The 27,984-nt window shown below is 50.6% G+C and overlaps 1 protein-coding gene across 1 annotated transcript in view; it reads left to right on the top strand.

Annotated features, from left to right (window-relative positions):
• The window catches only part of LOC131198296 (SCO-spondin-like), a 139,980-nt gene that overhangs the window by 9,786 nt on the left and 102,210 nt on the right, over nt 1–27,984 (top strand). Inside the window, exons 13-34 of the mRNA XM_058182783.1 lie at nt 76–202; nt 997–1,169; nt 1,953–2,174; nt 2,929–3,094; nt 5,042–5,294; nt 7,710–7,890; nt 9,067–9,161; nt 9,276–9,532; nt 9,617–9,751; nt 10,968–11,170; nt 11,328–11,455; nt 13,095–13,204; nt 14,735–14,890; nt 15,993–16,086; nt 17,717–18,117; nt 20,606–20,836; nt 22,054–22,260; nt 22,519–22,755; nt 24,365–24,487; nt 25,203–25,297; nt 27,355–27,592; nt 27,816–27,968. Coding sequence (XP_058038766.1) covers nt 76–202; nt 997–1,169; nt 1,953–2,174; nt 2,929–3,094; nt 5,042–5,294; nt 7,710–7,890; nt 9,067–9,161; nt 9,276–9,532; nt 9,617–9,751; nt 10,968–11,170; nt 11,328–11,455; nt 13,095–13,204; nt 14,735–14,890; nt 15,993–16,086; nt 17,717–18,117; nt 20,606–20,836; nt 22,054–22,260; nt 22,519–22,755; nt 24,365–24,487; nt 25,203–25,297; nt 27,355–27,592; nt 27,816–27,968 — 3,985 coding nt within the window. The remainder of the gene's footprint in view (nt 1–75; nt 203–996; nt 1,170–1,952; nt 2,175–2,928; nt 3,095–5,041; nt 5,295–7,709; nt 7,891–9,066; nt 9,162–9,275; nt 9,533–9,616; nt 9,752–10,967; nt 11,171–11,327; nt 11,456–13,094; nt 13,205–14,734; nt 14,891–15,992; nt 16,087–17,716; nt 18,118–20,605; nt 20,837–22,053; nt 22,261–22,518; nt 22,756–24,364; nt 24,488–25,202; nt 25,298–27,354; nt 27,593–27,815; nt 27,969–27,984) is intronic.

The raw sequence follows: 27,984 nt of genomic DNA, 5'->3' as shown, positions 1-27,984 counted from the left end.
GGAGGGTCCGTACCATAACTTTGGAGACTCGCTTAGTGACCAGTCGTAAGTCGAGGACTATCTGTGTTTCCGCAGGATTTTATGGATGGGAAAATCCAGATCCAAGTGGAGAACGAGCCATGCGGGAACCAGGGCGCAGTCAGCTGTCTCCGGGCTGTGACCATCACTGTGCAGAAGACCTCGGCGCGGCTGTCTTTCTCAGGTGAGACTGAGGGTCCACCTAGTTACCTTAGATGAGTAACAAAGACCACTGCCCAGTTCTCCTCCTCCTCCTCCTCCTCCTCCTCTTCACAAACCGCCCTCCCTTCTAACACTGATGTTGTTTCCTAGCTGGGTCATGAAATGTCTGCAAGAAAACCACTAAGCTCAGAGAGCACCAAGAACCCCTCAGTCTTCCTCCTCCCTCCCTCCCTCCCTTCTAACACTGATGATGTTCCCTAGTTGGGTCATGGAACATCAGAGGTGGATTTCACATAATTTTACCACCAGTTTGCCACGCATTGAAAATGTGGTGTGCACCCATGCATGCGGCTTAGAAAACGTGGCTAAATAGGACAGCATAGCACCAAGTTGGGTGGGCGGGGGTGGCAGGGGAAGGGTTACCACTACCAGTTCACCCGAACCGGTCCTAACCTGCTGAATACCACCACTGGTCAGGATCCTACAGAAAGTGAAGCCGAGATAAGCAGGGACTAACACCAGACAAGCAACCAAGCAGAAAACAATATTAATCAAGGCGGGAAAAATCACACTCCCACCAATAGTGCCAGGGTGAGCAATTGTATGTAAACAGAGATCAATCCACCTTTCTAGCACTGATGATGTTACCTAGCTGGGTTGTGAAATGTCTGCAAGAAAACCACTAAGCTCAGAGAGTCCTCCTCCTCCTCCTCCTCCTCCTCCTTTTGCTTCCAGCACTGTTGATGTTCCCTAGTTGGGTCATTCCCTGCTGGCCGCCTGGTCACCTTGCTCTGTCCCTCTCTGTTTCCCCCCCAGGGGCTGTCTCCGTGAATGGCCAGGACGTTGCCCTCCCATTTGGCAATGCTGACCTGACTATCCGCCGTGCCTCCTCCGCTTTCTTGCTCCTCCAGGCCTTCGGGGCTCACCTGCTCTGGGGCCTGGAGTTCCCCGCTGCCTACATCACTCTCCAGCCCGGCTTCGCCCACAAGGTGAATCTCAGGAGGGCTTCCGCCAGCCATGCCTCCTGGTCAAGGGGTGGCCAGGTGTGGAGAGGGGGGTCCCCCAGATGTGGGGAGGAACTTATTTAAAACCAGAGTGGCGGTTGGGCATGGCAAAGTGTGGGGCAGGTGCCTCCTTCCTGCTGGGGGTTGGTGGAGCCTTGATCTGCACCGTGGCATCCTTCTCTTTCTGGAGTCCTCTCCCACCTTCTACCTTTCCCTCTACCCCTCCTTCCCTTCCTCTCCCCTCCCCTCCCTTCCCTGACCTGCCCTTCTCTTTATTCCATTCCCTTCCTGATTCTCTCTCTATTTTCTTTCTTTCCTTTCTTCCTTCCTCCTTTCCCTCTTTCACATTTTCTTCTCCCTCTCTTCTTTCTTTCCTTCCTTCTTTATTTATCTCCCTCCCTCCCTCCTTTCTTTTTTCTTTCTTTCTCCTTTCCTCTTTCCCTTCTTCCTTCTTTCTTTATTTTCCTTCCCTCCCTCCCTCCCTCCTTTCTTTCCTTCCTTCATTTCTCCTTCCATGCTTCCTTTCCTTCCTTTTTTCCTTCCTTCCTTCCTTTCCCTCTCCTTCCTTTCTACCTTCCTTCCCTCTTTCCTCCTTCCTTCCTCATTCCCTCATTCCCTTCCTTCCTTCTTTCCTCCCTTCCTCTCTCCCTGTTTGCTTGCCACATGCAATAAAGAGCCAATCCGCAGCTCCATCAGGCTGAATGGAAGGCCTCCGGGTGCCCGATACAGAATTACCACCTGTGCCGGCTCTTGCCCTCTTTCCTCCAGGTCCGAGGCCTTTGTGGGACCTACAACTGGAACCAACAGGACGAGTTCACCACCCCAGAGGGTGATGTGGAGCCTGGCGTGGCTGCTTTCGCCCACAAGTTCCAACTCCCCCACGCCTGTCCCCCCACTGCTGATGTCCTCTTTGATTCCTGCAGCACGTACACTCAACGGCGGCAGTACGCCGAGACGGCTTGTGCGGCCATCCACAGCGCACCCTTCCAGGTGAGAGAGGAGGGCTATTGACCAGGTGTGCTGTAGGGAGGGGCCTATGGGCAAAGGAGGCGGGGCTTCCACTGTCTTTTGGGGGGGGGCACTCCAGACCCTCTCCAATCAGGACCAAAACTGAACCTCAAATTTCTATGCGAGAACGTTCTCACATGGGGTTTTGCCCCATTTTACAACATCTTCAAGTTGCCAAGTTTGAAGGCTCCTATAGAACAACGGTTGCCAACCTTTCCAGCTTTGCAGGCTGGCGACAGCATCAGCAGCGGTGGCGGGGGGATAGGAGATGGTTTTGCACAAGCAGCAGATGAGCGCGCTTGCACTCGTAGCTCCGTTTTCACAAGTGACAGGCAAGCCCACCTGCCACTCCCACAATTGAAGCTGCATGCAGAAACATGCATGCCTTCCACTTGGGTAGCCCAGTTCTGAATGGGCCACAGCCTGGTACCGAGCCGTGGCCTGTGTGTTGTGGATCCCTGCTGTAGAAGACCACAAAAGGTGGCATAATCCACATAGCAGTGTGTTTCTCAACCTTAGCAACTGTAAGATGCATGGACTTCAATTCCCAGAATTTCCCACCTAGCATGATGGGAGTTGAAGTCCATTTCTCTGAAAGCTCTTGAAGTTCTTTACAAGGCAGTCTGGGTCAAGGAGCGTGTCCACCACAATGTTCCCTCACCACATCAATCAGCTCAGATGGACCACCCATGGAGCTTCCTTAAGGGTCACCAATTTCTCCTACCCTCCTCGCCAGCTCTGTCACAACCTAGTAGAGCGGGAACCCTTCTACCAGCTGTGTTTGGAAGACGTGTGCAGCTGTTCTGCTGAGGACAACTGTCTTTGTGGTGCCCTGGCTGCCTACGCCCGCCAGTGTGCCCAGGAGGGGGCTCTCGTGGCCTGGAGGAACCAGAGCTTCTGCCGTAAGTGTCCTGGGGGGTTGCCGCGATCAGGGAGGAAGGCTGAGAATATTGTCCATGGGCAAAAGGAAAACCTGTGTGAGGCTAACCAAGGCTTGGACTTTGAGGGGTTGGCCCGGTTCCCACCATCTACACCAATGCTTGCACTGAGTGGCCTCCAGCCTGGGAAACAGAGAGTGGGAAGTGGTGGGGGGATGAGGAAGAGGAAGAGAGCCAAGGCAGGGGTGAATGCTCCCGGTTTGGACCGGATCACCCAATCTGGTAGTGATGGCGGTGGGTGGGTCGGAGAACCTGTAGCAAAAATCCCACCCACACCCACCCCAGCTGAGCCGCACGTTCATCAGAGATTTTTTTTTTACTTTTAAAAGCATTTTTAATGTTTTTAAAGCATTAAAAGCTGCTTTTAAAGCAAAGCTGGCTGAGGAACTCTGGGAGTTGAAGTCCACAAGTGGCCAAGGCTGGAGATCTAGTCCAACTCTGTTCCAGCAGGACATTGTTAGTGAGTTTCTGTCTTTGGATCCCCCAGTCACAAAGCCACACCCATCCAGTCACATGACACCCCCACCAAGCCACGCCCACCAAGCCACGCCCACAGAACCGGTAGGGGAAAAAAATAGATTTCACCCCTGAGCCAAGGGGAGCAGATATGATCCAAAATAGTGCCCACAGAAATTAAGAATTGATTGATCTCCCTGGGTCATTAGGAATTGGGCGGACTATAAATCCAATTGAACTCAACCCAACCCAACCCAATATAATCCAACTTAATTTAAACCAACCCAACTCTACCCAATCCGACCCAACCCAACACAATCCAACTCAACTCAACCCAATGCAATGCAATGCAGTCCAACCTTACCCAACACAACATAACACCACAACACATCACAATACATGCAATCCAATCTAATCCAACACAACAAAACACAACAAAATCCAAGCTGACCCAAGCCAAGCCTACACAACTCAACTGACCCAATTCAATCCAACCCAATCCAACTCAACTGACCCAAACCAAACCAAAACAACTGACCCAACACAACCCAATCCAATCCATCCCAATGCAACCCTACCAAACACAACACAGCACAAGCCAAGCCAGGCCAAGCTAAACCAAGCCAATCCTTTTCAAATCGAAACTGGTCCAAAGGGCCTCTGGTGGCTCAACAGACTAAGTCTGTCTGTTATTAACACAGCTGCTTGCAATTACTGCAAGTTCAAGTCCCACCAGGCCCAAGGTTGACTCAGCCTGCCATCCTTTATAAGGTAGGTAAAATGAGGACCCAGATTGTTGGGGGCAATAAGTTGACTTTGTATATAATATACAAATGGATGAAGAGTATTGCTTAACATAAGCCGCCCTGAGTCTTCGGAGAAGGGCGGGATATAAATGCAATTTTTTTAAAAAATGGTGGCCTTCAGCATGGCATCACCTGGAGCTGAATCCAAACTGCTAGAAGCGCCTCAGAAGGCAGCTTTGGAATTTGTGTGCAGGCCCCACAGATCACGAGACCTGCTGTTGAGGAGATAGAGGTGGAAAGCCCACCCATCCACCTGTAGGTCCTAGGTCTTAAAGGATCATAAGAATCAGGGAGGGTTTGCTCTCCTTGCAGTTATTGCTCATGAATTGGGTTGGGTTGAGTTGAGTCAGTTGGGTTGGGTTGGGTTGAGACCACCCCCCTGAACATGTCTAAATAGTCTTCTTGGCCATAGCATTGACGCCCTGTGGCCCCACCCTCCCTGCTTTCTCTCCGTTCCCAGTTGAGCATTTTGCCTTGGGAATTCCTGGTGGTCTCTTTTCCAAGCATGAGTCTACCAACCCCTCTTTGGTGCTCCACTCTTGACCCCTAGCCAGCTTGGCCTCTTGCAACAGAACATCTTGGCAGCCTGTCTGCAGTGGAGGTTCAAGATGGAATCCACACACCATGGCTTCTCCCTCTTTCTTCACAGCGGTGCAGTGCTCCGGGGGCCAGGTCTACCGAGAATGCGCCACCCCCTGTGGAAGAACCTGCACCGACTTCCCTGCAGAAAAATTTGGCGTCTGCGAGGACCTCAACCCTGCCTGTGTGGCTGGATGCAACTGCCCGGAAGGCCTGGTGCTGGACCACGAAGGGCAATGTGTCCAGCCGGCCATGTGTCCTTGCCTACACCAGGAGAAGGCTCACCCGCCCGGCAGCAAGATCCAGAGGAGTTGCAATAGCTGGTAAGTTGCAAGCAAGGCCAAAGACTATCATGGGATTGTAACAGGTACCATTCCGGTGGTTTGGTCTGTACGGGAGGGGGGCTGAGGTGGAGGAGACATGATTCTTTAGAAAAGCTTTTAAGCAAATTGTGTGAACTGGAGGATGCAGACGTCCCTGTGGTGCAAAAGCAGATAGACTTCTCAGAACTACGGAGCCAGAAGGAAGTTCAGCAGTTCTGCTTTACACCGATCCGTTCTGTCTTCTGGACTCAGCATGGGGCAGTCAATCACTCATGTAGAAACAGAGAAACTACCTTCATAGCTGCAGGATGGTTCTCCTTCTCCTTCTCCTCCTCCTCCTCCTTCCTCTTCCTCTTCCCCTTCTCCTTCTCCTTCTCCTTCTCCCTCCTCCTCCTAGCTCTAGGTTTCTGTTCCTCCTCCTCTTTCTCCTCCTCTTTCTCTTTTCCCTCTTTCTCCTCCTCCTCCTCCTCCTCCTCCTCCCCCTCCTCCCCCCTCCATTTGTTTGGGATGATAGAAAGTCTCTGTCTTAGGCAGGGGATTGAACTAGAAGACCTCCACAATTCCTTCTTTGTTTCTATTCCTCTTCCTCCTCCTTCTCCATTTGTCACCCCAAACATTTCAGCACCAGAGGGGCAGCTGAATCTCATTCGGAGAAACATTTTTCAGCAGCAGGGCTACAGTCACAATCCATGTGCTGGTGTTCTTGTGTACTTGCCTAAAGCCCTACCGGGTGAACCCCCATGCTGTCTGTGTCACGTGATTCGACGGAGTGACAAGAGATGTTTGATGAAATCACCCTGTGACCTGTCTCAGTCTCTCTCACAGGATAGGTTGATTTCATTGAATGTCTCTGCCACACGATTCCAGCAACCTCGCCCTTGTGGATGGGAATGTTCTGACTACCCAGGACAGTGGCTGTGAAGCTGAAGGCCTCTGGAGGACCAAAGGGATGGACGTGGATGCCCCAGGAGACCACCAAGTGGGAATAGCTTGGGGAGGCTCAGCCTAATGTATCATATCCTGTGAAGTATAGGGGTCAACCCTGAAGCTAATCTGACCGTGGCCATTTTGACACTTCAGTGTTGTCATTGGAGAGGGGAATCGAGATAGCTGGAGTTTTGTTGGGAACCAAGGACATTTCCACAGCTGGTCAGAGAGAGGAGAAATGAAGTTACCAGGCAACTGGACGACACCTTGATTGGACCATGTAACATAACATAACATAACAACAGAGTTGGAAGGGACCTTGGAGGCCTTCTAGTCCAACCCCCTGCCCAGGCAGGAAACCCTACACCATCTCAGTCAGATGGTTATCCAACATTTTCTTAAAAATTTCCAGTGTTGGAGCATTCACAACTTCTGCAGGCAAGTCGTTCCACTTATGTGACTGATTGTTTAGGGAAGGGGAAAAACCTTTACTTTTAATTAAGTGAAAACCATGGGAATATTCAGAGTCGGTTTTCACCAGCCTGTGCCAACATAGTATATTTGAATTCATTGAGGGGAATACCTGCTACCTGCCTTGTTTGCTACGGGTGTATGACTTGGAACCCTGACAATAGGTAATCCTCGACATTGTCAGGGTCCGTGACCACAAAGGAGCCCAAGATTGCTAAGTAAGACGTTCATTAAGTGAATGTTGCCACGATTTGATGACCTTTCTTGCCCCCATTGTTAAGTGAATCACCGCAGTGGTTAAATTTGCCACATGGTTGTGAAGTGCTTCTGGTGTCCTCTGCGACTTTGCTTGTCAGAAGCACACAACAAGGGGAATCGTGTGACTTCGGAACCCTGCAACCCTCATAAATATGCCTCGGTTGCCAGGCATCTGAATTTTGATCATGTGATCACAGAGATGCTGCAAGATTCCCATGCATGACACTTCTGGTCACATGACTGAAATTTGGACATATGGTCGTAAGCATGAAAAACAGTCCTAAATCCCCTTTCCCGGTGCTATTGTAACTTCCAACAGTCACAAAACTTACCCTGTGGTTGTAGATCGAGGACTACCTGTACCTGGGTGCCAAACTCTGCTGGGCTTGGTGGGACTTGTCCAGATTTGGAGAAGCTCCCCTCAGCTGGTGAAGTTAGGTGAGGTGGGGAAGCAGACAGGTGGTTATCCAAGAGCCCGAGGGGTTTCCACATCTGTGGAGCAAAAGAGTCTATATCAGGGGTGTCAAACTCAAGACCCCCAGGCTGGATTCAGCCCACGGGGCCATCCTGGTCTACCCAGTGCAAAGAGGAAACATGGCAGCAGTTTGAGGAGTAGAGTCAAGCTGGTCATACCCACCCAGTCAACCATGCCCGCCTGGCCCTGAGGTCAACCACAGCCCTGATGCGGTCCTCAACGAAATTGAGTTTGATACCCCTGGTCACCATTGTGTTTCAGTATTATTCACCGTTGTGTTTCAGTGTTTGCGTGAACGGGGCCTGGAGTTGCACAGAGGAGACCTGTCCCGATGCAGTGCTTTGTCCTGGAGAGCTTGTCTATTCCTTCAACGCCTGTCTCCTCACCTGCGAGAGTCTCCTGAGCAACCTTAGCTGTGACGGTGCCTCCGATGGCTGCGTGTGTCCTCCTGGCACTGTCTTCCTGGTGAGCGTCCAGAAATGCCATCCCTACTATTTGGGAATATGGACTCTCCACCTGCCCTGCTGGGGAGAGATTTATGGATCCAGGTGGAGGTAGTGTTGAAGTTGCGTTCTCCAATCTTGTGGGTTGGTTTCTGAACATTTTGTCACCAGGCTAGATAACATCCTCAGCGGGGTTTTCAGTGTTTACAAGGGCTTCAGGTGTGGATGTGGATGTGGGGTGTCGAGTGAGGGTCTTGTGATGAATCTTGTGATGAGTCAGGTGTGAGTCATCAATGAGAGTTTTGTGATAGGGAAGTTACATCGGGTGAGGGTCATTGGAAGGTGAACTGCTGGCGGTAGGAGGCTTGCGTGGGTTGATTGAGGGCCAGCGCTGTCTCTGGTTCACTGTGTGGTTGATTTGGATTCAAAAGGGTTTATAACCTGGTTGTAGGTCAAAATGCTGATGAATTTTGTGGTAAATATCTGCATCTTGGGTATAGGATGAGGGTGTAGCTTTGTTCTCCGAGCTTGTGGGTGGGTTTCTGAACATTTTGTCATGTTTCAGTGCAGTTTAGGGGATGTCAGCATTCTTCCGTTTATAAGGACTTCAGGTGTGGGTGTGTGAAGTGAGGGTCTTGGGTTGGGTCTTGTGTGGAGGAGGTTACATCAGGTCAGGGCCGTTGGAAGGTGAACTGCTGGTGCCATTTGGTTTGGTGTTGGTAGAGTTTAAGAATCTGGGATTGTGGCATTGGACTGCCAGCCGGTGTTTGTGGATCGCTTCATGACTCACACAACCACTTTAGCAGCAAAAGGTTTGGACTCAATTGGGATGGTAGGCTGATGATTACCCTGTACTGCTCCAAAAGAGATGCCCGGTTTTGTTGATTTGCGCTTGCACACAACTGCGTATAGCCACACAAAGGAGAGAACTCTTGTCAGTCTTCCCAAATAGAAGCAGTAGCACTCATCGGCACTGCTCCTGCTTTGCACACTCCATGGAGAGCATTAGCATCACCCAAACTTCACCGTGCTCTGGAACCAGCTGAACTCTCCCTCGTCGTATCTTTGCGTTCATGCCAGATAAGCATAGCTTGCTTTCTTGCTGCAGGAGCCTCCTCTTCCCCTCCCTTAGCCAAGCGGGCTTGATTCAGAGTGACAAGGGTGGCCCCTCCATCTCATCCCTTCTCTCCTTTGGCAGAACGAATATTGCGTGTCCCCAGAGGAATGCCCCTGTCACCACAACGGCCACCTCTACCAGCCCAATGAGACCATCGCCAGGGACTGCAACACTTGGTGAGGAGGACAAGTCTGTCCAGGCCTGCACGGGAGACTGGGAGGGATGACCTCCCGCCAAGCAGCGGTGCAAGGGGTTCACAATCCTCCCTCCCTCCCTCCCTCCCTCCCCAGCATTTGCAGAAAGCAGCGCTGGGAATGCAGCCGCCACAACTGTGCGGCAACCTGCATAGCCACCGGAGATCCGCACTACATAACCTTTGACAGGCGGGTGTACACATTCCTGGGGGACTGCGAGTACATCCTGGTCCGTGAGAACAGTGGCGCCTTCACCGTCACTGCCGAGAACGTCCCCTGCGGCACCAGTGGCACCACCTGCACTAAGTCGGTGGTAGTGCTGATCGGCAGCATGACGGTTCACCTGCTCCGAGGTAAGATGGTTGTGGGCGCGTAAGGAGGCCGTTTGCGCCCCAGCAGCTTTGTGTCCTTCCTGATCTTCCCTCTGCTTGTGCTAGGAAAGGACGTGACTGTGAACGGCGTCTCGGTGCGGCTGCCCAAGACCTACAGCGGGAACGGGCTGACCTTGGAAAGAGCTGGACTGTTTCTGGTGCTCCTCACTCAAATGGGGTTGACGGTGCTCTGGGATGGAGGTGAGGTGCAGCCGAGCGGTCCCATTTTTCGTGTCCAGCCAGACATGAGCCCCGTAAGCTCCTAAATCGCCTCTTCTGGAGATCTCCCCAATTCCTGAGGAACATCTCAAGGTTACCCACCTTTGTATTCCCTCAGCATGGAACACCTTCTAGTTAGGTTTGCACAGAACATCCAGTCTGGTTGCAGCGTGCATGAAGCCTACCAGAACCGATCAAGCGATCAGCTTGGTAGACATCACAGGTTTGAAGGCAGCCACTGGACCAGTTGATGAGGTGAACCAGGTTGTCTGTGCTGTGTCCTCCAGCAGTCACGACTGTCACATTCTCCCAGAGGTCTCCGCAGACCCTCTTCTCGCTGTTACGTGGCAAACATCAACTGTCCAGTTAGTGAATTCAGAAAAAGAAACTGCTGGGACATTATTTTACCAAGAGTATAAACTTCACTAAATAAATCAAGTGGTACGATGGCCTAAAGGTGGAGCTCTCACCTCACAATGAGAAGGCTTTGAGTTTGATCCTAGATAGAGGCAGATATTTCTCTCTCTCTGGGCACAATGAGAATATATCTGCTGCAAAAACTCCACATTGGCGACAGGAAAGGCATCTGGCCATTAAACACTCAGCTCCGTTCAGTTGCCCAGACTCCACCCCGCAAGGGATTACGGGGTCATTAGATGATGAACCAGAACAATATAAACTTTACTAAATAAATCCACATTGGCACAGAAGAAGCAAAAATAGCTCTGAGCTTCCTGTGCAAAAGCACACACAATTCATTGCCCCTTTCCCTGCGGTCCACCCACAGTCCATCACATCCACCAATCACTTCTGTTCACTCTGTTTTGGGAACCAGCCAATCACGCTGTGGCATCTGCTCTGGGTGTCCTGGAGGAGGAGACCAATGATGCCAGAAAGCCATTGCCCCCCATCCTTGCACTCCAATCCCCCCCCCATTCTTTGTCAAGTTGTGAGCAAAGCAGAATATAGGTGAATGTTCGAGTCAATTTCAAGAGTGAGAAACTCACCTCTCGTGCTATGAAGGTCTTAATGGACCTCATTCATGGCTGACATTTGATAATTATTGTGGGGTGGGGAATGACGTTGTTGTAGCTTGTCTTGGGATCCTAAGCCTGAATCAGTATCCTGAAATCAAGTGAGCACCTCATTGGAATGGGACACTGGGCCTCAGCCCCTCATCCTGTCCTTGCCTCCCCAGGCACTCGGGTCTACATCAAACTGGAAGCCAAGTACCAAGGCCGAGTGGCTGGACTCTGTGGGAATTTTGACGGTGATGCAGAGAACGACTTCTCCAGTCAACAAGGCATCGTGGAGCCCACGGCTGACCTTTTTGGCAACTCCTGGCGCATCAGCCTCCTGTGTCCTGAAGTCAACGCCGAGGACTTTGAACATCCCTGCACGGTACGACCTGTGATTGCACTGATGGGGGGAAAACTCACTCTCTGGTAGGACTGGATGAGCATGCGTTCTGGGTGGGTGAAGGGACCCTTGGTGGTTGCAAATTGGAAAATGAGATCATCGGTGTTCCCACAACTCCACATCTCTCCCCCCCCACCAGGTGAATTCTCACCGTGCAACGTGGGCTCGGAAGCGCTGCGGGATCCTCCTTCAGGATCTCTTTGCCCGATGCCGTGAGGAGCTGCCCTGCCAACAGTTTTATGAGTGGTGTGTTTTCGATGCCTGCGGGTGAGTGAGGGTCAGCTGGAGAGGGCAGGGGTGGGAAGATAGGGACCCCAGGTAAAGCTCTCCTACTAGGAAGAACAGGTCGAAGGAGAACAGTTGTGGATTCCATTTACCTTTGCTACTGGTTTGGAATCAAGAGCGTGTTCATGTGTGCACCTGCGCACGCACAGAGCATCCGTGATGATGTCCGGGTGGGTGGGCAAGCCTCCTGCCACCTCCACTACCGGTTCGCCTGAATGGGGGCAAACCGGTAGAAACCCACCACTGAAGGAGAACCTGTTGCGTAGGAAGGAGAAATAGGTGCATCACCCAGATGGATCTTTCAACCTTCCTGCCGAAGCTGCTGAACCTGGTCACTTACTTTGGCAGGACAGGAGGTGATGTGCCATCCTTGCCAGCTAATCCTGGATGGGCAGAAAACTGCTTTCCCAATTGTGCTCAGAGACCCCCACGTGAAGTTCTCCCATTGAGTGCAAGGCCACCAGGGTTTGGGATGGCACACACCCCTCAATGTGATGAGACTTCGGGCTTGGTGCATGTGTAAAAATCGTGGGTTTGTATTGGCCCAGAGAAACGTGATTCTAGATGTCCCTAAGGAGAGTCAACCATGGATAGTTAATGTGCAGAAAAAGGCCCGGATTCTCAGCTGTGGTGGGACATTTCCAACTTCAAGGAGAAGTTCAGTGGGTTCCTGTCTCTGATATTCACCAGGAATAATTAGGGCGTGTTCACACACACCCAAACCTTTCTTTCTTTTTTTTTTTTTTGAGTTTGCAAAAGGATTTGCAGCATATACTAACCAAATGTATTTGGTTGACGCAATGGCTACGATCCAAAAAAAACCCTCACAAATTTAACCACATTTGGACTGCCGTAGAAATTTCCCAATGGGTCCCAAAAAAAGCAGTTCTTTTTAATTTTCAGCACTTGTGCTTCTTCCCACTTGGAGAATCCTTGTGAGGTCCACCCGCCGGTATTTGAAAAGCTCAGGGGGATCTTCAGCCAACACAACATACATGCACACTTTAAACTCAGGAATCAGCTAAGGCAGAAGCTTGCCCACCCCAAGGATAAAACACCCCCACACAACTGGCCAACATGGTATATGCATGTGAGCCATGTGCAGATCTGTACATTGGGGAAACAAAACAGCCACTTCATAAATGTGTGGCACAACATAGGAGAACAAACCCATCAGGACTAGATTCAGCACTTCCATCTGCATTTGAAAGACAAAGTCTGCTCTTGTGAAGGCAGCAAAGTCCACATTTTGGACAGAGAGGACCGCTGATTTCAAAGAGGGGTCAAAGAGGCCATCTGTGTCAAAATTAGTAGAGTATTTCATCATGACAAAGTCACGCTGCCCAGTGTGCATCACGAGACGACTAGTCAACATTGTGCATGATTTCATTTTATGTCTTGCTTGAACTGTGTGTTTTTAAAATAATTCACTGCTCCGGGGTTTTATATTTCCATGCGCATTTTATAGGCCATTCCACTGAATTTTACATGCTGTGCTATGTCTTGCTGGGCCCCGCCCAATAGATAAATGGCTTGGTGACATGGCAGGGTGTGGTGGTGGGGGGACTTTCCGCTGCCCTCCCTGCTGATCTGATCCCCTTTCTGTCTCCTCTTTGCTCAGGTGTGACTCTGGAGGGGACTGTGAATGCCTCTGTACGGCTATTGCAACTTACGCTGAGGAGTGCATCCAACGAGGAGTCTCCATACGCTGGAGAAGCCAGGAACTGTGCCGTAAGCTTTGGAAGAGGCTGGGAAGGAGGAGACCTTCTCTGGGGTGGGTCTAGGGAAGGCCAGAAGCTCAGAGAATCATCCTGACTGAACAAAAGAGCCCAGCAAGCAAAAAATCCCTCTTGCCCCATTTCCCTGAACGGAATGGGATAACTTCACCGCAGCCAATTCACTGCCACCAACTCCCCACGCGACAACTCCCCACAGCTCCCTCACTGTGGGATAAGTTGCTGCGGGACAATGGAACCATCCAATTTCATGATTTCAAATAGAGAAAGAATTGTTTTAAATTTTTCTCCTTTGCATTTCATCCTCCTGCCCCTCCTTTCTTTAATGATTCCATTAAAGCCATTTCTTTGATAGTAGTGTCACTCTTGTCCCGCGGCAAGTTGGCCATGGGGTTAGCCCTGGAAGTCATCTTTTCTTTTGCATCTTCAGGGCTGCCACACTTAGTGCTGTGGGAAAGTGGAGTTTTACTTAGTTGGTGGTGTTACTTGGAACCCTGACACGTGGCTAATTGTCCTGCAGCAAATTGGCCACAGCAAATTGGCTGTGGCGAGTTGTGGTGGCGAATTGTCATAGCCTCCTCCCTGAAGGAGTCCCTCTGTCAAGTCAGCTCTTGCTGCCTGGTCTTGTCCGGTCCAGGGTCCATCCCTGGTCAACTGTTCATGAAACCGCTTTCTCCAAGGTCCCTGGTTCTGGTCTCCACTCCTCCTCTTGCTCCCATGCTCAGGAGGAAGGAGGAGTGATGCAAGTGCATTACGCGGCATTGTGTGGTCATCCTTGCAACTTTGCAACATGGGTATGCAAGTGACAGTCAGTGATGGCATTGGCACCAGCTGCATTACATAACTGAGGCCAATCACATAATCTGGAGATAGACGTTCCCCAAAGATGGGCTGAGCAGAACTATCTAAATTTTGCTTTCTCTTGGTCCTCTGGGATGCAGCTGCTCCCTCTATCCTGGGAATCCAGGATACATTCCAGCAAATCTGGCTTTTCTTTGGGTGGGGATGAGGAAAATCTGGAGAATGAGCTTCCGGGCCCTCTTCCAGATCTAGATCGGGGCTTTGCCCTTCTACCTCTCTGTGAGACCTGTGCGCTCTCACAGAGAGGGACTCCTCAGGGTGCCGTCGGCCAGGCAGTGCCGACTGGCGACACCCAGGGGAAGGGCCTTCTCTGTGGGGGCTCCCACCGTCTGGAACGAACTTCCCCCAGGACTTCGCCAACTTCCTGACCTTCGAACCTTTCGCCGCGAGCTTAAGACACATCTATTTATCTGCGCAGGACTGGACTAGAATTTTAAATTTTGAATTTGGTTTTAATGGGGTTTTATTATTTGTATTGCTATTTTTAAATATTCGGCCTTATTTAATAAGTTTTTTAATTGATGTTTTATTTTGTATTTATATGTATGTTTTATCTGGCTGTAAACCACCGTGAGTCCCTAGGGAGATAGGGCGGTATAAAAATGCGAAAAATAAATAAATAAATAAAATAAATAAATACCTACCCCCTCCTCCACTTGCTCAGCTCTACAGTGTGACCACGGGATGGAGTATGACCCCTGTGGCCCCGCCTGCCCACCAACCTGCCAGAACTTCGGCCTGGAGCCCACCGAACACTGCCCCATGGAGATGGTGTCCTGTGTGGAGGGGTGCTTCTGTCCAGAAGGCAAAGTGTTGCATGGTGAGATAAGAGAGGGGCAGCAGCCTTGGGGGTAAAGGGGAGGGTGGAGCTTCCGGGTGCCTGTGGGCGGAGCCAGGGGAAACCAGGGAAGAGAAGGAAGTGGGGGTGTGGAGTGGGGGTGGTAGTCAGCCGGTTCTATCCGGTTCAGGCGAACCGGTAGTGGCGGCTGTAGGAGACTCCACCCACCCTCATCACATCCCGTCTTGGACCCTCTGCGCATGCGCGAGAGGCTCTGTGCATGCATGGAGGTGGTGCGTGTGTGCTCACATTTGCAAATCGGTAGCGAAGGTAAGTGAATACCGCCCCTGGTGTGGAAGGCCTTCCTTGAGATGCTGGCAGGGAAGGTTGAGAAGGTCAGCATAGGTTGGGGATGGTGTCATTCCCAAAAGTCAAAGTGATGGGATCTTACAGCCCAATGAAGGCTGGGTGGGTGGACTGAACACACACACACACTGTCAGAGCTGGCACTGCTGGTGCCAATCTGCCACGAACCCTGGGGGGAGCTGGATGGAAGGGGGGGGGAAGATGAAACACTGCACTGTGCCTTCCTGAGACACGGCTTCAAGTCCAGACATCTGAGAACGGAACAGACTGTCTGACACTTCAGGTAACCGTCCCAAAACTATCTTCTTTGAATATGATTGGACGATGAGGGGAGGGGATGATGCAAAGGCGGTGTGAAGGCACTTAGAGGGGGACGGTTTCATTTGGGGAATTCAGCATGCAAATTTCAGCTCTGGCTTTGCACTACTGTAATCCACTTGACTTCTGGGAAAGTATACCTTTCTTGACCGACTGGAGTTAGAACCTGCTTAGAGGTTCAAGCTGGGACAGGACTGACAGAGGGAGGGAGGGAAACAGAGAGGGAGAGAAAAAGAGAGAGGGAGAGAGAGAAAATGGAAGGGGAAGTTGTGGGATGTCCTCCAGCCTTAGATATGGCGCTGGGTCTTTAAAACCTTCTGGCCAGGTCCACAGAAGACAAGCAAGACAGCCCTTGACCGAGGAGTCCTCTTATCCCCACATATAGACACGATGCCCCTCTGATGCAGGTGGACATCCTCTGCTACTTCCGCCACTCTGCCCTCTTTGTCTCCCCTGCCAGGTGGACGCTGCATTGATCCATCGGAATGCCCTTGCTTCTGGGAGGGCACCCAGTTTCCACTGGGGGCACTGGTGATGCAGGAATGCAGGAACTGGTAAGGGGTGGAGTTGCTGAGGGAGGTTCACTCATCACGGGGAGGGGGGCGCTCAGCTGCATTCCTCCCAGACTGTGGCCCTCTGTCTTCTCCCCTCTGGGACCGGCAGAGGGGGATTCGAGGAGGGGGAGCTGTTGCAAATAATTCATCCGCTGGCTACCAAAAGGACTCATTTTCCTCCCTGGAGAAAGCAGCTGTGGATAAAGGGGGTTATCTGTGAATGGGGGTCTAGGACAATTCACTGGAGCCAACTCACCACGGCCAAGTTGCCTCAAGACAACTCGCCATGGGATATCATGCCGCAGACACTGCAATGCTGCATTTCTCGTTTCATTCGGTTACTTTTGTTATTGATGACCACATTTTTGTCAAAATTATTGTAACTCTTGTATTTCTGGCTTGATTTTTTTTAAAAAAAATATTATTACTGGCCACAGTTTCACTGAAATTAATCTAACATTTGTATTTATTGAACTATCTCACAACAAGTTATCCTGCAGTGACTTGAGTACTCTGTGACAAGTTATCCATGGTAAGTTGTCTGTGGCGAGTTGTCTCATTCTGGTGAATGGAGTGTACACAGGAGAGATAACTTCACCTGCTCACTGTTCTGGGACAGATCTCTCTGCCCAGGCGTAGGGTTCATGTCAGCCTCCCAAATAGACAGGAAACACGTCCACATGAGCGAATTCTGCTTGATTGTACGGCTACATGAACAGAATCTTTCAAGTCTGAAAGTGCACATCTTCCACCGTCTCTTTTTACTGCCTGACAATTTAGTGAGATTTCTTCCTGAATTTTTTTCATCTGCCCATTGCACAGCTGCAGGCTATACTTTTTCTTATCTGATTGTTTCCTCCATCTCCTCCCCACTCATTCACACATACCACTAGATCAGACTTCCTTCTGGAGAGGCAAAATGAGGAGTGGGGAGGGTTATCCTGATCTGATACACAGCCGCAGATTCCACTGAGGTCCCCTTGCTGTGTTCAGAAACACCCTCGTGTTTGGTCATTCCATGTACCCCTTGTACGTGGGGTGTGGGAAACCAACCAGACCTTGTTCTCCCCTTCTGGGAAGGCAAGCAGACCAGTCAGAAAGCTATTTTGACAGAGATGGCCCCTAGAACCAGCCAAACTGCATCCTTTTGACTCCCTTATTCTGCTCAAGAATTAAATGTTTTGTCAACTTCCTGGTGACTTAAGAAAGGAGACCAAGGGAAGCCATGACCACTGCAGCTTCTACACAGCTGTCGATTGTTAAAATTTTCTCCTACAAACTTCCTTTGAATACGAGAAAGCAATTTTGGGTGCCATGTTTTCGGCTGTGACATAAAGGCCCGTGTGGCACGTCTTCAACATTTCTTGCATTCTCATCCACCAGGCAGTACTCCTAAGCACACGCCAAAAGGTAGAATGAAGTGGGGCATGGAGCATAGGAACAGGTACCACGTGCCACCTTGTGGCACACAGAAGTGTTGCCTGGGGATTACGGATGTGACTTTCACATTTGGGATCCCAAGCTGAAGGATGGGACCCTCAAGGTCCTGATAGTCGCAGCTTGGATGAAAAAGCCCCCTGTGCTAGTCGTACCTCCTCCTCGATTCAATGATGCTCTCTCCCCCTTCCAGCTCATGTGAGGCAGGCCTATGGCAATGTACTTCCCCTCTGGAGACTTGCAGTGCCCCCTCCCACTGTGCCGAATCGGAATTTGCTTGCCATACGGGCGGGCGTTGCGTCCCGAAGGCCTGGATTTGTGACAATGAAGACGATTGTCGGGACGGTTCGGACGAATTCTGCCCCTCGAGCTGTACTCCAGACCAATACCGGTGTGGCGATGGGCAGTGCATCCCCTGGGAATACCACTGTGATGGCACCGCAGACTGCGCCGACCACTCAGATGAAAAGGACTGCCCCTCGCCCGGATGCTCTCCGCAGGAGTTCCGATGCAACAACGGCCGCTGCATCGCTCGCCGGGACCGCTGTGATGGGGAGCTGGATTGTGGGTTTGCTGATCCCTCAGACGAGATAGGTGAGCTTGCGCTGGGGGCATCTGGGGTTTGGCCAGCCTGGAGAAAATAAGGACATGATAGTAGCATTCCAGTATTTGGGGGGCTGCCATAAAGAAGAGGGGATCCACTTATTTTCCAAAATCCCAGAAGGCAAGACAAGAAATAATGGCTAGAAACTAATCCAGGAAAGAAGCAACCTGGAATTAAGGAGAAACTTCCTAACATTGAGGAAATTAACCAGTGGAACGGCTTGCCACTGGAAGTTGCAGGTGCTTCATCACTGGAGGTTTTTAATAAGAGGTTGGACAGCCAGTTGTCTCAAATGGTTATTTGGTCTAGAGGTTGGACTAGAAGATCTCCAAGGTTCCTTCCAGCCATATGATTCTGTAAGACAGGAAGGCAGGAGAAAGAGAGAGGAAAGAAGAAAGGAAGGGCTTCCTTCTTCCCTCCCTCCATTCTTTCATACCTTCCTTCCTCCCACCCTTCTCTCTCTGATTCCCTCCTTTCCTTCCTCACTCGTTTTTTCCTTTTTTCCTTCCTTCCTCCCTCCTCCCCTTCCTCCCTTCCTCCCTCCCTCCCTCCCTCCTTCTCTTCTCTCCTCCCTCCGTCTCTTCCTCTCTCCCTCCCTCCTTCTCTTCCTCCCTCCCTTCCTCCTCTCCCTCCCTCCTTTCCTCCTTCTCTTCCTCCCTCCCTCCCCTCCCTCCTCCCCTCCCTTCCAACAGTGAGGATTAACAATTAACCAATGGAACTGTTTTCCACCAGAAGTTGTGGGTGCTCCATCACGGGAGGTGTTCAAGAAGAGACTGGACAGTCACTTGTCTGAAATGGTTCAGGGTCTCCTGCTTGAGCCGGGGGCTGGACTAGAGGACCTCCAAGCTCCCTTCCAGCTCTATTCTGATGGAGTCTGGAAGGGCTGCCAGGAGGAAGAGGGCCAAAGCAGGCAGGGAAAGAGGAAGCCGCATCCATGGCAGCCCTTGGGGTCTCTTGCCTGCCCGAAGGGGCCCCGGTCCCTGGAGGGAAGGCTCTGGAACTTCCATCCCCATTTTTGTTGGCCTTCCTGGATTCTGGCATTGTACAGGTAATCCTTGCCTTACAACGTGTTTCGTGACCGTTCCAAGTTACAATGGCACTGAAAAAAGTGACTCATGATTGTTTTTCACACTTAACAACCATCGCAGCATCCCCTGTTCAGGTAATCCAAATCTGGACACTGGGCACTCGACTCGTAATTTACGATGGTCCAAGTGTCGTATGATCCTCTGATGAGGAGAGACAAGAGGGAAGCCAGATTCACAAAAAGACCGTGCGGCTCGCTTAACTGAGGCAGGGATTGGCTTAACTGCTCTGATCCCAAAATGGGGCAAAACTCCTCAAACCATCGTCTCACTTACCAGTGAAAATTGTGGGCTCAGTAGCGGTCATAAGGCGAGGACTCCCTATATCTCTGGATTCAAGCTGGAGATGATGGAGAAAAGGTGACTAATATGGAAGGTGCGATCCTGAGGCTGACCCTTGGTGGAAAGGGGGAGGAGGAAGGAGGGACCACCCTTCCACAAGAAACAAATGTGACCATCTTGAAAATCGAGTGTTCTTTTATTTTATTTTATTTATTTATTAATCGAATTTGTATACTGCCCTTCTCTCAAAGGACTCAGGGCGGTTCACAGCCTATTTAAAAGCACAATATAATACAGTTTAAAAACAATATAAAATTTATATAATTTATGGCCAAAATACTAAAAACTAACAATAAAATAAAACTAAAACCCCATTAAAACTACATTTTTTAAGCTAGCCCTGCTCAATGGAATAAAAGAGTCTTCAGCTCGTGGCGGAAAGTCCGGAGATCGGGGAGTTGTCGAAGCCCCGGAGGCAACTAATTGCAGAGGGCAGGAGCCCCCACAGAGAAGGCCCTCCCCCTGGGGGCCGCCAGTCGACATTGTCTAACCGACAGTACCCCAAGGAGGCCCTCCCTGTGGGAGCGCACAGGTCGATGGGAGGCTGTTGGTGGCAGTAGGCGGTCCCATAAATAGCCCGGTCCTAAGCCATGGAGCGCTTTAAAGGTGGTAACCAACACCTTGAATTGCACCCGAAAAACCACCAGAAGCCAGTGCAGGCAGCGCAGGAGAGGTGTCACATGGGAGCCACGAGGGGCTCCCTCTATCATCTGCACGGGCACATTTTGGACCAGTTGGAGTTTTATTCGAAGTCATCGTCATCTTCTTTTAACGTCCTCATAATACCTTGCGAAGTGGAGTCCGGGCAACTGAATAGAGCTAGCAGAGTGTTTTAATGGCCAGATGCCCTTCCTGTTGCCAATGCAGAGTTCTGTTCAGCAGATATATTCTGCCCAGAGAAAGAAATATTTGCTTCTAGCTAGGATCGAACTCACAGTCTCCTGTTCTTTTATTCAAACTAATCCGAACAAAATGCAGGGAACCTGCCCAATTTTGCTAGCCTGCCCCCCCCCCCCAAAAAACACCCCCTCTCTCCTTGCCCCTGTCTCAGATTGTGGACCAGCCTGCAGGCTGAGCGAGTTCCGTTGTGCGGCCGGGCGCTGCTTGCCGTACCTGCACCGCTGCGACGGGCATGATGACTGCGGTGATTTTAGTGATGAACGCAACTGTGCCTGCCCTCCTGGAGAGTTCCAGTGCCCGAGTGGTCAGTGCCTTCCCAAAGCTCTGGTTTGCAACGGCCGGCAGGACTGTCCCTCTGGCATGGATGAGACTTTCTGCCCAGGTGGGTATATCCTTGTTTTAGTATGTGTGATTAATTTATTAATTAAGGAGCCAGCTCGGTGTAGTGGGTAAGATACTGCCTCGAAACCAGGGGGTTGTGAGTTCTAGTCCTGCCTTAAGCATGAAAACTGATTGGGAGTTCTAGTCCTGCCTTAGACAGGAAAGCTAGCTGGGTGACTTTGGACCAATCACCAGGAGAGTGTGAGTTCTAGTCCCACCTCAGCACAAAAGCCAAGTAGGTGACTTTGGGCCAATGACCAGGAGTCGGAATAGGTGTAGTGGTTAAGGTGCTCCCTGGAAACCAGGAGAGTGTGAGTTCTGGTCTTGCCAGGCATAAAAGTTAGCTGGGAGACTTTAGGACAATCACCAGGAGACAGTGAGTTCTAATCCCATTTTAGGCATGAAAGATAACTGGGAGATCTTGGATCAATAGAATAGAATAGAATAGAATAGAATTTTATTGGCCAAGTGTGATTGGACACACAAGGAATTTGTCTTGGTGCATATGCTCTCAGTGTACATAAAAGAAAAGATACGTTCATCAATGATCAAGTGAACGTGAGTTTTAGTCCCTCCTCAGCACGGAAGCTGATTAGGTGATTTAGGGCCAATCCCCAGGAGACTGGGAGTTCTAGTCCCACTTTAGGCATGAAAGTCAGCTGGGTGACTAATCCCCAGGAGATGGAGTAGACAGTGGTCTGAGAGAGCTCCAGGATTCACCAGGACAGATGAAGAACCACAGCTAATGTAATTTGATTCTTTGTCCATCAATAAGTTATGTCAAGAGTTAGATAAGTCTAAATAAGTCATCTAGACCAGCGGTCCCCAACCTCTGGGCCGCAGCCCACTGCCAGGCTGCAGGGTAATTACTCCTGGTCCATGTGAATGGCCAGCTGGTGCACACGCCTCCACTCGCGTGAGCCTCGTCCCAGGTGACCGTGGCCCCACTCATGCTATTCTCACCGCAAGCACCCGCGGCCCCCACTCGTGTGAGCCTCGTCCCAGGTGACCATGGCCCAACTCACACGAGCCTCATCGCAGGAGATCATGGCTCCACTTGCGCAAGCGTTGCTATGAACGTCATGGGGGCACACACGTTCATGCACACCCGCATTTGCACATCCGATTGCCCTTCCCACCAAACCATCTCCTCTTTCCTCCTTCCTTCCCCCTCCTTCAGCCCACCAACCTAGAAACGAATTCCCCATCTTGTTATAGGTCCGGTAATGTGTGCTCCGGGCCAGCTAGCTTGTCCAAATGCCACTTGTGTGAGCCGTACACAGGTGTGCGATGGGGTACATGACTGTGAGGACGGTACCGATGAGGACCCGTCTCGGTGTCCAGGGATACAGGCCACTCCTCTTCTGCCCACTGTTCCACCAGCTTCTCCTGGAACCCGACAGCCTGTCATCAACAGGACCCTGGGTAAGCACCCTCAAGGGATCTGAGACCTTGTGTGATATGTGATCTTCTGGATTAGGAGCTGTCACCACCCACCCAGACTTTAAGCCATCGAACAATTTACCTGATACAGGTAGACCACAACCGAGCCCAAAATTTCTGTTGTTAGATGAGCTCTGTCCTGTTTGATTACTTTTCTTACCCTGCTGAACCACAACAGTTCTTATGTCAGTAACACGGTTGTAAAGGGGACCCAATCCTCTGCCCTTCCCCTCTGTGCAGGGCCACCCTGCGGGCGATATGAGTTCCACTGCCACAGCGGGGAGTGCCAGCCGCGGGGCTGGGTGTGTGACAATGAAGCAGACTGCCTGGATGGCAGTGACGAGCTTCACTGCAACCGCACATGCGAACTGGACCAGTTCCCTTGCGCCCACGGGGCAGAGTGCATCCACTACCAACAGCTCTGCGATGGCGTCCCACACTGCCAGGACCAGTCCGATGAGAGCATTGACACCTGCGGTGAGTAGTCTCTTCTCCCGCGTGCACCCTTGTCCCGTGTTCCTCCATTTCTCTAGGGCGGGGCTGTCAAACTCAATTCGATTGAGGGCCACATCAGGGCTGTGATTGACCTCGGGGGGGGGCAGGCAGATGTGGCCAACTGGATGGGTGTGGCCAGCTTGATGCCACTCCCCAAACTGCTGGCATGTTTCCTCTTTGCTTTGGGTGTTTGTTGTTGTTAGTTGCGATGTCATGTCTAACCTATTGCGACCCCATGGACAATGTTCCTCCAGGCCTTCCTGTCCTCTACCATCCTCTGGAGTCCATTTAAACTCACACCGACTGCTTCAGTGACTCCATCCAGCCACCTCGTTCTCTGTCATCCCTTTCTTCTTTTGCCCTCAATCTTTCCCAGCATTAGGCTCTTTTCCAGGGAGTCCTTCTTTCTCATTAGGTGGCCAAAGTATTTCAGATTCATCTTCAGGATCTGGCCTTCTAAAGAGCAGTCAGGGTTGATCTCCTCTAGGACTGACTTGTTTGTTTGCCTTGCGGTCCAAGGGACTCGCAGGAGTCTTGTCCAGCACCAGAGTTCAAAGGCCTCCATTCTTTGGCGCTCAGCCTTTCTTATGGTCCAACCTTTTTTTTTTTTTGAGTAGACCAGGCCAAAGCCACGCTGTCCTAATGTTTCCTCTTCACATTGGGTAGACTGGGTCGAAGCAATGTAGGTAGACTGGGCCAAAGCGATGCGGGCCAGCCCCTTACATTTTCTAGGATGGCCCCATGGGCTGGATCCAACCATATCGTGGGCCAGATCTTGAGTTTGACACCCCTACTCTAGGAACATTTTCTCACTCACGCCCAACTAAGCAAGACCCATGCAAAAATGTCAAGACACAATAAACGTGGACATAAAAATAGCTACTTGGACCCAGATGCTGCATTTGCATTTTCTGGCTGAGTTTCCCCAGCTAACTGTCCGCAGACACCTCACTGCAGGAAAATTCAATGTGGGATAACTCAATAGAGGAACAAGTGAATCGCAGCTCATCCCAGCCTTGAGGACTGCTAACTTTTTTTTTTTTTTTTAATTTGCATTTATATCCCACCCTTCTCCGAAGACTCAGGGCGGCTTACACTATATCAAGCAATAGTGTTCATCCATTTGTATATTATATACAAAGTCAACTTATTGCCCCCAACAATCTGGGTCCTCATTTTACCTACCTTATAAAGGATGGAAGGCTGAGTCAACCTTGGGCCTGGTGGGGCTTGAACCTGCAGTAATTGCAAGCAGCTGCTGTTAATAACAGACTGTCTTACCAGTCTGAGCCACAGAGGCCCTTGAGAAGGTTCAAACCTAAAGCAAAACAAGGCCCGCTGCAATTCCATTGTCCCCCTCTTAAGTTATCCCGTGTTGTCCTGTAATGATTTGTCCCTTTGGCAAGTTGGCCGCAGCGAGTTGTCCTGCGGTGAGTTTACTGGGGTGAGTCAGCCGGGGTGAGTTGCCGTAGACTTTCTGTATTTGATTGTACAAAATGGTGTTCATCGATTTGAAAAGCGGACCCTGCACCAGCGGGGAAAACGCAATAATGATGATGAAGATGACGACTCTTCTTACTCTTGGAGGCAGGCTCCACGCAGATCCCCCCTTGCCCTGGGTTCTTCATCTGCAATGATCGGTTGTGCATCAACGTATCCCGGGTGTGTGACGGCTCGCCCGACTGCTCCCAGGGAGAAGACGAGCTCGCCTGCGGTAAGGAAGGGAGGAGTGTGCAGCTGAGTCGGTGCAAAATTGGGGTGGGGCACCAGGAAGGGATTGAGTCTACCTGGAGGGGGAACTTCAAATTTCCAATCACCTCCCCACTTTTGCGCTTCCTGAAAATTTAACTCAATTTAAATAATCAAAATAGATTGCTCAGGTACAGGTAGCTCTAAATTTACCACTGGTGGAGCTACCAGGAGGGTACTTACAACATTGATTTGAAGTTTTGACAGTAAGGATAAACACACACACACCTCCATGGTCAGACAATTGCACGGCAAGCATTGGCAAGCACACCCGTTTGCCGCATCTTATAATTGCACGATAATGATTGCCCAATCGTATTGCACAATTACACAATCGTACGCAATTGCACGATGTCAAAAGACACCAGAACTATCTGATGCATTCTCCTCCTCCCTTCGCATAACGGACCGAGAAGGAATGATAACACTTTCCCATTTATATTTGATAAAAATACTACGTTACCTAAAAAGATGTGGGAATTTATGTATCTGTCGATTCAATTGTCCCAGCATCCATTAGCTATATTTTAAAAAAGCTGTCAACAGGTAACTCCAAAGATAAAATAATCCATTAACCATCTGTTATCGTATTTAACACACAAGGAAATGGATGCCGTTTAGTGGATGATGGGCGGGGAGGTACTGCTGACTCTGATGGTTGCTCATTCTGATCCTGACAGAAATCCCGGTGGCTCCACCAGGTGGAAGGAATCAGACGGTCGGACCGTGTCCGGAATATTCCTGTGGTGATGGGGCCTGCATTGCCTTTAAACAGGTGCAGTGAGGCGTCAATTCCTCACCCCTTCTTGTCTTCCCTGTCCCCGCACTTCTTCTTTTCATTGCTGTTTCATTCCTTTATTCACTGATATAGCCTCCGGATAGATTATGGAATCAGAGTGGTGCGGTGGCCTTGAGGTGGAGCTCACAATCAGGAGGCTGTGAGTTCGATCCCAGGTAGAGGCAGCTATTTCTCTCTCTGGGCACAATGAGAATATCATCTGCTGAACAAAACTCCGCATTGGTGACAGGAAGGGCATCTGGCTACTAAACACTCAGTTCCATTCAATTGCCCCATCCTGGAAGAGTTTATGGTGTCATTAAATGACAAAGAAAATAGATTAGGGAATCTATAATAGCAACATCACAATGACAGCTCAGGTAGTCCTTCACATATAACAATTTGTTTAGCGACCGTTCAAAGTTACAGTGGCACTACAGTGTCTTAGGAATGTTTTCCACTCTCGCATCATCCCCATGGTCATGTGATCAGAATCTAGTTGCTTGGCAACTGACTCACAGTTATGACGGTCGCAGCGCCCCGGGATCACGTGATCCCCTTTTTGCGATCCTTCTGACGAGCAAAGTTGATGTGGAAGCCAGATTCACTTAACAACTCTGCAACTAACAGAGAACAGGTTGTAAAACAGGGCAAAACTCACTTAACAATATCAATGTGAATATAGCAACGGAAATTCGGGCCTCTTTTGTGGCCATATGTCAAGGATGATCCGTACGAAAATATTACAATCGAATAGTGTAATAATAGAATAGAATATTAAATAGAATAGAATAATGTGGTGCGTATGTACTCCTCAACTTATCACGGAGCCTGCCAATTTATGGTCATAAGTTGTGACATCGTAAAGAAAGTCACCCACAAGCCCAGTGATGGAATCGACAGGCAGTCCTCGACTTACAACCGTAACAGAGCCTGCCCATTATGATGGTAAGCCATGACAGTTGTGACACTGGTCACCAATACAATCAACTTGATTTTTCAGTCTATTTTTCAGTGGTGGTGAACTGAATCCATGATTCATTATTGGGCATCTTTGCTGAGAAGCAAAATAAACGCCACTTTTTGGCCCAAAAAACCATCGTAAAATGCATAAAATCGGACTGTGAGATGCTGCCCATGGACCAGTTGCTGAGTACCTGACATACGGTCATGTGGCCGCAAGGGAGAGAGCCGTCAGAACTTTGGAATTGGGTCATAAGTCTTGTTGGGGGGAATCGATCGTAACTTTGAACGTCACTAAACAACTGATTTTAAGTCGGGTAATAGCCTTTCGGTCTTTCCTCTGGCCCTGTCGTGCCTCCATTCCTCCGTTTTTTTCTGTTCTGCCTTTCCGGGTTTCAGTCGTTCCCAAGTAATGTAGAAAGAATGACAGTGTGCCCAACTTCAGGATATGCGGGAAGACAACGCCACCCATATAACGACTCAGCCAACCGTTCTGGGGCAGAGACGTCATCTTCAGATGGTCTTGGGCAGAGTGAGGGACGCTCCTTGTAGGTTTGTAGGAAGACATTGGACAACCGTTTGTCTGAAATGGTACAGGGTTTCCTGCTCGAGCCAGGGCGGTTGGATGAACAGATTTAACAGATGAACCGAGTTGGAAGAGGCCTTGTAGGTCATCTAGTCCAACCCCCTAGTCCAAGCAGGAGACCCTACACCATTTCTGACAGGTGGCAGTCCAGTCTCTTCTTGAAAGCCTCCAGGGATGAAGCTCCCAAAACTTTCGAAGGCAACTTCTGTTCCATGGGTTGATGGTTCTCACCATCGGAAAACTCGTGGAGCTGCGCATGTGCGCTCCTAGCTACCTCATGCGAGGAACCATCCCCTCTTCAACCCCCAGCTGGTCCACAATGCTGGAAATTTAGAGACCACCAGACTAGATGACCTCCAGGGTCCCTTCCAACTCTGTTATTCTTGATTCCTAATGGCTTTGAGGTTGTCCTTGGTGGCAGAAAGAGGAGGACAGTCTGGAGGGGCTCCCGCATTCCCTATTTTCAGAGCCCTCTCACGCCCCTTCTGGTTGTGCATTCTTACAGGTGTGCAATGGACTGGCCAACTGCGCGGATGGCACGGAGGCTTCAGGTTGGCTGCCCTCCGATGAGCGGGACTGTGGCCTCTGGACCCCCTGGGCAGCCTGGAGCATGTGCAGCCGCTCGTGCGGCACGGGACTCCAGATCCGCCGGAGGAGCTGCACACGGCGAGCGGACGACGTCCTCCGTCACTGCCTCGGAGAGGAGACCCAGGCCCAGCAGTGCTTCCTGGTGGCTTGTCCCGGTAAGAGTGAGCTTTGGGACCCCTACCTCCTGTTAATGGACTCCGTTCACACATTCAACACAGTTTGGTGTGGACACTCGATCCTGCCCTGCTTTCATCTGCAGCTGTTCCGTAATCAGTTCCCTCTGTAGCTCCTGATGTGTTGGACGTAGGAGATGCTACGTCCACAGGGATCCTTCCTCCCAGGCAGCCCCTAATTTTTTTCTCTCTCTCACCCAAAAAGTTGATGGCCAATGGCGCGAATGGGCTACGTGGTCCAACTGCACTGAGGACTGCCGTGGGGTGGTGGTGCGTCACCGCGAATGCCTCCCATCCCAGAACGGAGGCCGCCACTGCACTGAAGGGCCAGATGGATCCGCTGGTTCAATAGAAATCCGTAAGTCAGTCAGGGA

Source organism: Ahaetulla prasina, chromosome 4, assembly GCF_028640845.1.
Source record: "Ahaetulla prasina isolate Xishuangbanna chromosome 4, ASM2864084v1, whole genome shotgun sequence".
Classification (NCBI taxonomy): domain Eukaryota; kingdom Metazoa; phylum Chordata; class Lepidosauria; order Squamata; family Colubridae; genus Ahaetulla; species Ahaetulla prasina.
Note: the sequence above shows the minus strand (reverse complement) of the source record. Positions and strands in the feature narration are given on the sequence as shown.